This window comes from Nicotiana tomentosiformis, chromosome 3 (genome assembly GCF_000390325.3).
Source record: "Nicotiana tomentosiformis chromosome 3, ASM39032v3, whole genome shotgun sequence".
Classification (NCBI taxonomy): Eukaryota; Viridiplantae; Streptophyta; class Magnoliopsida; order Solanales; family Solanaceae; genus Nicotiana; species Nicotiana tomentosiformis.
The window spans coordinates 90445020-90454644 of NC_090814.1; the positions used below are offsets into that span (position 1 = coordinate 90445020).

Genomic DNA, 9625 nt, shown 5'->3' on the forward strand with positions numbered 1-9625 from the left:
AAAACAAGCGGCATCGAATCTCAAAAGGAGAGACTAAATAGGGAACTAAAGGTAACAACTATGAAAACGAACAAGAAGCTGAAAAAATCAATTCAAAATTATTCTCCCGTTTCAAAACGAATCATGGAATGTCAACTTGTTTAAATTTTGTTGCGATTCAAACATCTATATATATATATATATATATATATATATATATATATATATATATATATATATATATATATATATATTTGAACTAATGAGTATGTTTTTTTAATAAGTACATTTGAACTAGTACTAAGATGCAATTTGTATATTCTATAATAACGAAATATTTAACACATTAGAATTGTTTATCAATACACGTCCCACTATTTCTATACTCTAATTAAATTTTCTTAATTACACGTCCCACTATTTCTCTTCTTACTCTAGCGATTACATTTTGTATGGAAAAGGCATTAGAACATTTAAAAATCCTACTTTGGCATCGTTACATTTCATGATGTATCAGTTATTTTATTGTTATTTTTCTTTGTTTATCCTTTTCCTTTTCATTCTTTGTTTTGATTTAGTACTTTGGCATCATTCTTGCCTATGCCAATTTGACTTGGTTCATCGTTATAAGAGATATATTAGCGAAGTACGAGGAATTTTTTTTAGGTCATAGTTCTATTGAATTTAGAGCTATGTTACGTTATTGGACAAGAAACTGTATTTATATAATATTCTCATGTTGAGTTTGAATTATTATATTTTCTATCGCATTGAATAAAAATTGCGACGGAAGAGAATCGATGTGATTATTGTTTCTCGTATTTGTACTAACTATCTTAGTATTTCTTTAATTGCAGATATACCACAAAAATTAAAGTATGTTAAAAGTGGAGGACAAGAAGGAAGCCCCGATCAGGATACTAAGCAAATTGCAGAGTAACTCCGATATTGTGAAAGTTTAAGTTAATGATTATCAGGCCAGCTAAAATTATACTCGATATCTTTTATTTCTCTCGGAACTTTTTCTTTTCCATAATTTATATCCTACTATTTATATATATATATATATATATATATAGATAGATGAGAAGTAAAGGTTTATATTGTTGTATGAAAGTTCCCACCAGAAAGCAAACTTAAAATAAGAAATTGATGCAAGTGTTGCAGCAGGCTTCAGTAATTTTTATACCTTTTTGGTTGCTTTTTAAAGGTTTTCCAATGAGTTCTGGTATTGCTTTCTCATTTTTGAACATTTTTCTCCCTTCAATGAAGATGTACGGCCAATAAAATGTTTTTCCTCTTTTTTCCTATTTCCCCGGTAACTCTAACGATTTTGATTTTCCTCACCTTTCCTATAATTGATGTTTATTATTGTGTAATAGTCTCTGACACAGACCACAGAGTATTTAGCCAGTTTAAGAATAATTGTACGTTTCTAACAATAGTAAGTCACTTAATTTCCTAATCCGCTTAATTACTCTTCTTTGCCACTCCCACTCCATTTCTTATGAATTTAATGTATGCTGAATGTGGTATTAAATTTGGAATGTCAAATGTATTTTTTTAATTTTGTTTGTTTATACATATTTAAGCCAACCAAGACACCATAATTTAGGAAATCGTACTATTTCTGCAATTTTTGTGTTGCGCCTTCAATACCTTCCCACATAGAGATCATTTTTTCTTGCTTTAAAGGAAAAAATTAGCTTCACCTATACTATTGTACGAAAATCAAAATTTGAGGAAAGCACACAAGTAAGTGTTAATCTAATTTAATTGAATTGAAAATAGTATTTCTAATATTTACATTATAAAATACATGTATTAATACAAAACTATTAGAAAATTATTTGTAAATCCACTAAGGTCTTTTATTACGGCGTGAAACGCGGTCAAATTCATGAGTTATATATAAACACAGAATGTAATACAAACTGTATTTGGCCCCATTTTCCAATCCTCATAAAATCATATAAACTAGCTGCAAGAAGTTCGGTACAAAAAGCTATACTTATTAGTCAACCCAAGTGATCAATAGATTAGTTAGTCTAATTAACTAAACTCCACTAGAAACATTCTTCCTTCAGAAAGCAAAAAAGTACTACCACTTGCTATTCATCATTTTTAGCGCTAATTTGTTATATGAATGGGGGAAAAATCAAGTAATTAAAGCTAATTGAGAAGAAGACAGATCCTTGCTCCCAATGCCTCTTTTTATTTATTTTTGTTATAATAAAATTTATTGAAGAGAAAACATTTTTATTAGAATTTTTTTTTATCTCTATAACCTGAGACATGTAATAATTCTAATAACGGTTGTTAAAGAACTCTTTTTTCCCGATAAGAATAATGTGTCAAACATGAAATTTGTTCTTTAGTGGTTTGGTTGGTCTAAATTCTTGTGGCTCCATTCACTAATCACAGCATACTCATACTGTAAGTCGAAGCCAGCTAATTCTCCCTTAAGACATGGACCTCACACCAACCTCTACTTTTCTCTTAATTACAATATACTTACTGTAGCTACAACCCCTACTCTTCCACTGCCCAATATATATTCACAAATTTCTATCTCTCAATTATCTCCCCTCCAAAACTCAAGCAACTGCATTATCTTTCTTGAAAACTAAATTCATAAAAATGGGCTATGGCCGGCTAGGAAAACCTGGTAGGGAGATTATTCCTAGTGATATTCCCATTCCCAAATCCCGCAGTTCTAAGCTTAAAATACTCATCATTTTTGCCACTGTTCTTTTAATTGCCTCTGCTATTTCAGTAGCTGTTTTGGTTGGTGTTCGGAAAAATTCCGGTAACAGAATCGATAAACCAAGTCAAGCAATGGCGCGTACCTGCAGTCGCACTCTCTACCCATCTCTCTGTCTCAATTCGTTAATTAATTACCCTGGAGCTAAATCTGCTTCAGACAATGACCTCGTTCACATTTCTGTCAATTTAACACTCCAACGCTTTGGTAAAGCACTTTATATATCTTCCGACATTAACAACCTTCAAATGAACACTCAAATAAGATCAGCGTACGATGATTGTCTCGAATTGTTGGAGGAATCAGTGGACCTTTTGTCTCATTCTTTGAACTCTGTTTTCCCCGGCGGGGACGGAAGTAATTCTCCGACGGGCTCCACACATGACGTGATGACGTGGCTGAGCGCAGCTCTTACGAACCAGGACACGTGTACGGACGGTTTCGCTGACGTCACGGGGAACGTGAAGGATCAGATGAGTGAGAACCTTAAGGACTTGTCGGAATTGGTGAGTAATGCTCTCGCCATTTACGCCGCCGCAAATGGCGACGATGATTTCTCCGGGATTCCAATACAGAATCGTCGGCGCAGATTAATGAAATTTGAAAAACATCATGATGATTTTCCAAAATGGTTGTCGAGGAGAGACAGAAAATTGTTAAACAAATCAGTGTCGGCAATTCAAGCCGACATAATTGTGGCAAAGGACGGTAGCGGGACGGTGAAGACGATAGCGGAGGCGATAAAGAAGGTGCCGGAAAAGAGTAATCGTCGGACCATAATTTACGTCAAGGCGGGAAGGTAATTAAAATTCAGTCTATTTTTCGTACCATTAGTTGGAAAAGTGAAGAAAAAAAAAACTTTTTGATTCACTTTTTAGTAACGTATCTGATTCCTTTTTAATCTCTTTACGTGGCAAACTCACAGTAACTTAGAGGAGTAGCGTTTTCTTCATTTCTTTATCGTAGTCATTAAGCAATTTGACTTCAATGTTTTAATTATTTTGACATTCTTAGTAAAATTTTCTAAACTCACGTGAACTTTATTCAGATTTGGTTTTGATATTCAACAAAGTGATCTTTAACCTAACTATTATTCCCTCATTCTAGAAAAAATAACAGAATTCCAACTATAAGGTTGAAGAGATGTTAAACTTCAAAAACATTGCTTTAGTTTGTATTTGACAGTATTATGTATGTATAATAATAAATGACAGGTATGAAGAGGATAACTTGAAGGTAGGGAGGAAGAAAATGAACGTGATGTTTATAGGAGATGGGAAGGGAAAGACGGTGATTACAGGAGGCAAAAGTGTAGCCCAGCACATTACAACATTCCATACAGCTTCTTTTGGTAAAATTTTCCACCCCCTAAAATCTTAGTACTTATTTATTATTATTGGCTCCACTTTTTTATTTTTGGGTGTCACGGAAATTAAATTAGGAAATGGTGGGTATGGGGCGATACTGGGCTATGCAGAGCATGTGGTAGAAAACAACCCGTGGGATGTCATTGAATTTCCTTCTTTTAACTAATTCCTAATTAAATATCTCCTAGCTTAGCCCCCTTGCTTGGACTTTTTAGGTCTTTAATGTGGTTTCTAGACGCTCAATTTAGCACTTAATTATACTCTTCCCATTCACTTTTACTAGTATTCTAAATTTTTACTTTTACCGGTTACTTTTAGCATATCAATAGAAGACAATTTCTTTTTTCATGTTATATGCACAATATTAATTACTCATTTCAAATTATTTTCTCAAATCCATGAAAAATATACATCAATTAGTATGAGTATCATGATAAATTATGTACTTCATTTATTATTTTTTAAGGGATGTGCAAAGTCTATAGTAGATAATTAAAAGTAAACGGAGGGAGTAGTTCTCTCCTTGTTGCGCTGTTTATTTATTGTACGAATACCCATTTCACGTAAAAGAAGAAGACACTAACATATATTTACTCTGCTAATTTAATTTTGTAAAGGCATATTTATAGCTTGTTTGGCCAAGATTTTTTTGGGCCAAAAGTGCTTCTTCTTTTTTTTTTGCCAAAGTGCTTTTAGCCAAAAATTGAGGTGTTTGGCCAAACTTTTAAAAGGGAAAAAAATATTTTTTTAAGGAGAAGCAGAAGTAGATTTTGAGAAGCAGAAAAATGTAACTTCTCTCCAGAAGCACTTTTGAGAAAAATACACTTAGAAGCAGTTTTCAAAAGTTTGGTCAAACACTAATTACTGCTCAAAAGTGTTTTTCAAATTAATTACCCAAACACAAATTGATTCTCAACAAAAGTACTTTTTTTTAAAAACACTTTTGAAAAAAGTATTTCTCAAAATAAGCAGATTTTAGAAGTTTGGCCAATAAGGCTATTAGATGTATAACAATCGGAGTTCGTCAGAAGGTAGTAATTTATGGCAAGAAGAATTTTCTTATCCTTTATCCATTGCAACATTGATTGGGTTTCTTCCTCCAGAATTAGGGATAGCGATATGACCTAACTAATTAGGTGGCCACAATTTAAAAGGGGGGGGAGGGGGTTTGTAGGTGGAGTCATGACGCATTGCCCATGTCATTTTTATTCTCTAAGATCACCTTTGTGTTTAACTTGGTTATTTTGTCACTTTTAACATACTTTAGATCTAATGGTATGCTTTTACCCCTTGACAATGTTATATTGTCATTGTCTATATTGCTTAGATCTCCATATTTTCTGAGGATCCGACACGGGTACGATAGTTTTTAGAGGATCCAAACAACATAAGTCATTATTATACAACAATCTATTTCAAAGAAGTTTATTGAATTTATTGATGAACAGCGGCAACTGGAGCTGGTTTTGTCGCAAGGGATATGACATTTGAGAACTATGCTGGACCAAGCAATCATCAAGCAGTAGCCCTTCGTATCGGAGGTGATCATGCCGTGGTCTTTCGCTGCAATATTATTGGATACCAAGACACCCTCTACGTGCACTCACAGCGCCAATTCTATCGCGAGTGTGATATCTATGGGACGGTGGATTTCATCTTCGGCAATGCAGCAGTGGTCCTCCAAAACTGCAACATCTATGCCCGAAAGCCCATGGCCAATCAAAAGAACACCATCACTGCCCAAAACAGGAAAGACCCTAATCAAAACACTGGCATTTCAATCCATGCTTGCAAACTCCTAGCAACACCTGACCTCGAGGCGTCTAAAGGAAGCTTTCCTACATATCTAGGTCGACCATGGAAGTTGTACTCGCGAACAGTCTACATGTTATCTAACATGGGCGATCATATCCACCCGAGTGGTTGGCTAGAGTGGAATGGTAATTTTGCGCTGGACACATTGTATTATGGCGAGTACATGAACTTTGGGCCAGGAGCAGCCGTAGGACAACGGGTTACTTGGCCGGGGTATCGGGTCATCAAGTCCGTTGAAGAGGCCAGTAAGTTCACTGTAGCAAAGTTCATTTATGGATCATCTTGGTTACCTTCAACAGGGGTGGCTTACTTGGCAGGGCTGAATACTTAAGGTATACCAAACCTACTCCAGAATAGATATTTATGGTTTTTGCAGTGGTATATAAATAAGTATACATGTCCGAATAGTATTTAATTTCAAAGTGTAATAATTAAGCCGTAAAATTGCAATTTGCTTCATTGCTAAATTGACTAAAGAGCAAACATCCTAGAGTTTACGTCTTTCATTGAATGATAAGTGTTGTAATTTATTTTTGTTGTAATTAGACCATACTAGCAAAAAGCTATTGGTTCAATTGAAAAAGTGCCAGTTTTACGTTCGGACAGGACTAAGATTCAATTATTTGAGTTTCAAACTTTTGTGGATGTGCCTCTACATTCTTTTCCCCTTAATAAATGTATGGCTTTCATTAGATGCCCGACGTCTGTGGCTTTAAACTTTTAAAATGCATAAATGCAATAGGACTTGTGCAGGAGTCTGTAAAGAGGCTTAGTAAAATGTGTTCTTGTAAGATGATTATAGAACTTGGATCAATTCTATCCCCCCCCCCCCCCCCCCCCAAAAAAAAAAAATTATACATGGATACAACGGTAAAGCTGACGGCAAACGAACCAATTCTGGTGTTAGTGCTCTAGCTTTTTTGAAAGGAAAAGAAATAATGTCAAAGGGCCAAACTTTTTTGGGTCCAATCCAAAAGACCAAAGGCATAGAATAAAGGCAGAGTTGGGGAGGTTGATGGGTTTGGAAACTTGGGAACGAAGAAAATTGGCAAAAAAGACTGGTGTGAGTATCTAAATAAGGTCTCTCTACTAAATGCTCAGACACTAGTGGAGGCCGGGAGATTGGAATGGCTCACAGACTCGCACATAGCTTTTAATGGATTTTTCTCTAGCGATAAAATTGTTCGTCGAACTCTACCTCATTGTCATACTTTTGTTCTTCTTACGATTTCTCTATCGGATTGATAGAGTTGAAGCTATTATTACTCAACATATCTGTTAAATTGTTCATTGAAGTCTACCCGATTGTCATACTTTTGCTCTTCAAGGAGTTTTCTTGACTTAGTAAAGTTGATGCTATATTTACTCTACCTATTTGTTAAGTTGTTCATTGAAGTCTACTTTCTAGGTTTTTTTTAACAAAGTGTTCTTAGAATTTACAACTTCAATTTCGATTCAAACCACCCAAATCTACTCCAAATGATCTCAAATTTAAAACAAAATTTCTAAATACCAACACAATCTCCCAGTCAGCATTTTAATCAAATAACACCAAATAAAAAGACTCACTTTGTCCTCTTCAACACTTTCTATGGTCCAATAATGAAGTTTTTAAATTTTTACAGTAAATCGCTAAAATTTGTGTTTGCACTAAAAATTTTAGCATAAATTATCAACATTAAAATAATTAAAACAATAATTTAACTTCTACTTTTCACCGACCAAACAAGAATTTCAAACTTTAAAAATTAAAAAACTATGGTGTTCAAATAAAAAACGAAAATATTATGCTAAGGCCGTAAAAAAAGGGACTTTCCGCTAAGACCAGTCCCTTTGGGGACACGCTCGGTGGAAGCCCCTGTTTACCATTCAGTTAAGTTTCTTCTAAATAAATTAGCCTCACGAACTACTAACACTATTATTCGCGTAGCCCTTTTTTTTTGTGCTATTTCATCATAGGCTTGGGAGGGCGATCCTCCCGGTGAACTGACCGTACCCCAAACCTAGCTGAAAAAAACTGAGACGATTTGCTTACTATATTCTTTTTCATTTATGAAGTGGACCTGGCGTCTGGCTCGGCCCAATTAGGAAAAAAAATGGCCACTACACATCTCCCAGATCCATCATTCTCATCCATATTGTTTGCATGTAACTAAGGGTGGTAAATGGGCCGGTCCAGGCCCGGGACCGGCCCGGGACCGTGTGCCAAACGGACTAAACGAGCCAGGACCGTTTGGCCCGGTTTTAGTGGGCCTGAGCCGGTCTCGCGGGCCGGTCCTATGATTTGGGCCCGTCAGGCCCGGGACCGTTTAGCCCCCCAGAGCCCGGGACCGGCCCGGTCCCTTAATGGGCCAAACGGTCCCAACGACTATTTTTTATTTATTTATTTATTTTTATTTTTATTTTTAAAATATAGCCGTTGGGGTGTCAAAAATAGCCGTTGGCTATTTATAAAATAGCCATTTAACCCCCAACTTTGTTTTAATCCCAAACTTTTTATAATTACATTTTTTTTCCTATTTTCAACTATAAATACCCCATCATTCTTTCATTTTTTCTTACAAAATCATCAATCTATCACAATCTCTCTCTAATTTTCTTCTATAATTGCTACTATTGCTTGCTTTATTGTTACTAAGTGTATAATATATAAGCTATATATATATATATATATATATATATATATAAGCTAAATATGAGTTGAGCTAAAACTTGATCTTCTATCATTCCATATTTATACCAGCTAAGAAGTACCATACTTTGGTCATTTCATGTTACTACTAAAAAGTATATATATATATATATATATTATACATTTAATATATATAATATACTATACTATACTATATATACATCTTATATAAGATGTATATATAGCTTATCGAATATAGTTTATTACTTATATATATATATATATATATACATTTAATATATATACTATACAATATATAAATCTTATATATAGTATATAAGATGTATATAGCTTATCGATAATTCTATAATAAAATTTACAAAGCATTGTCTTAGATATTTTTTTTAACATCCTTTTGTCTCTAATATCTATTTAAAATTTTTTTTTTTTAAATATGTTGGGCCCACTTAGCCCGTTTAGCCCGGGACCAAACGGTCTGGGCCCGGTCCCGGGCCGGTCCCTACAAAAAGCCCGTTCGGCCCGGGACCGGGACCGTTTGGACCGGCCCACTTGGCCCGTTTAGGCCCGGGACCGGCCCACTTGCCAGCTCTACATGTAACTATGAACTACAGTCAAACCTCTCTATAACAACCCTGTTTGTTCCGGATATTTTTGAATGTTATAGCAAATTACTGTTACGGAGAACATATATTATAACAAAATATGACATTTGGTTCCGAAAAAACGTTGCTTTTATAGTGAAGTGCTGTTATATAAGGATGTTGTTATAGAGAAGTCTGACTGTACCAGAAAACAATCGACTTAGGAACTGTTTTCTTTGGGAGTTGCTGTAAAAATGTATTTTTCATACATATGTTATCAGCCAAGGCTATCTGTTTCAGTAATGCATGACACTTGCTTCCTTGGCTGGTTGCACCCCCAATAGAGGCAAGAGAAAGGGAAAAAGAGAAAATACATTACAATATCTCCGACATCTGCACTCGAAAAGAGCTCATCATATCATGAGTGGTAAGGGAACTGCAAGTTCCATTCAGAATCTGCAAGTCA

General features: G+C 34.9%; 1 protein-coding gene across 1 annotated transcript; it reads left to right on the forward strand.

Moving 5' to 3' along the window:
- Positions 1-2518: 2518 nt before the first annotated feature.
- Positions 2519-6524, forward strand: LOC104107592 (probable pectinesterase/pectinesterase inhibitor 61). The gene is made up of 3 exons (XM_009616439.4): positions 2519-3542; positions 3958-4094; positions 5559-6524. The coding sequence occupies exons 1-3, from the start codon at positions 2620-2622 to the stop codon at positions 6254-6256; spliced, it is 1758 nt and encodes a 585-aa protein (XP_009614734.1). The 5' UTR covers positions 2519-2619; the 3' UTR covers positions 6257-6524.
- The last annotated feature ends 3101 nt before the right edge of the window (positions 6525-9625 follow it).

Coding starts and splice junctions, on each gene's coding strand:
- LOC104107592 (XM_009616439.4), top strand. CDS start 2,620: ATGGGCTATGGCCGGCTAGGAAAACCTGGTAGGGAGATTATTCCTAGT. Junction 3,543..3,957: donor ATTTACGTCAAGGCGGGAAG/GTAATTAAAATT, acceptor AATAAATGACAG/GTATGAAGAGGATAACTTGA. Junction 4,095..5,558: donor ATTCCATACAGCTTCTTTTG/GTAAAATTTTCC, acceptor ATTGATGAACAG/CGGCAACTGGAGCTGGTTTT.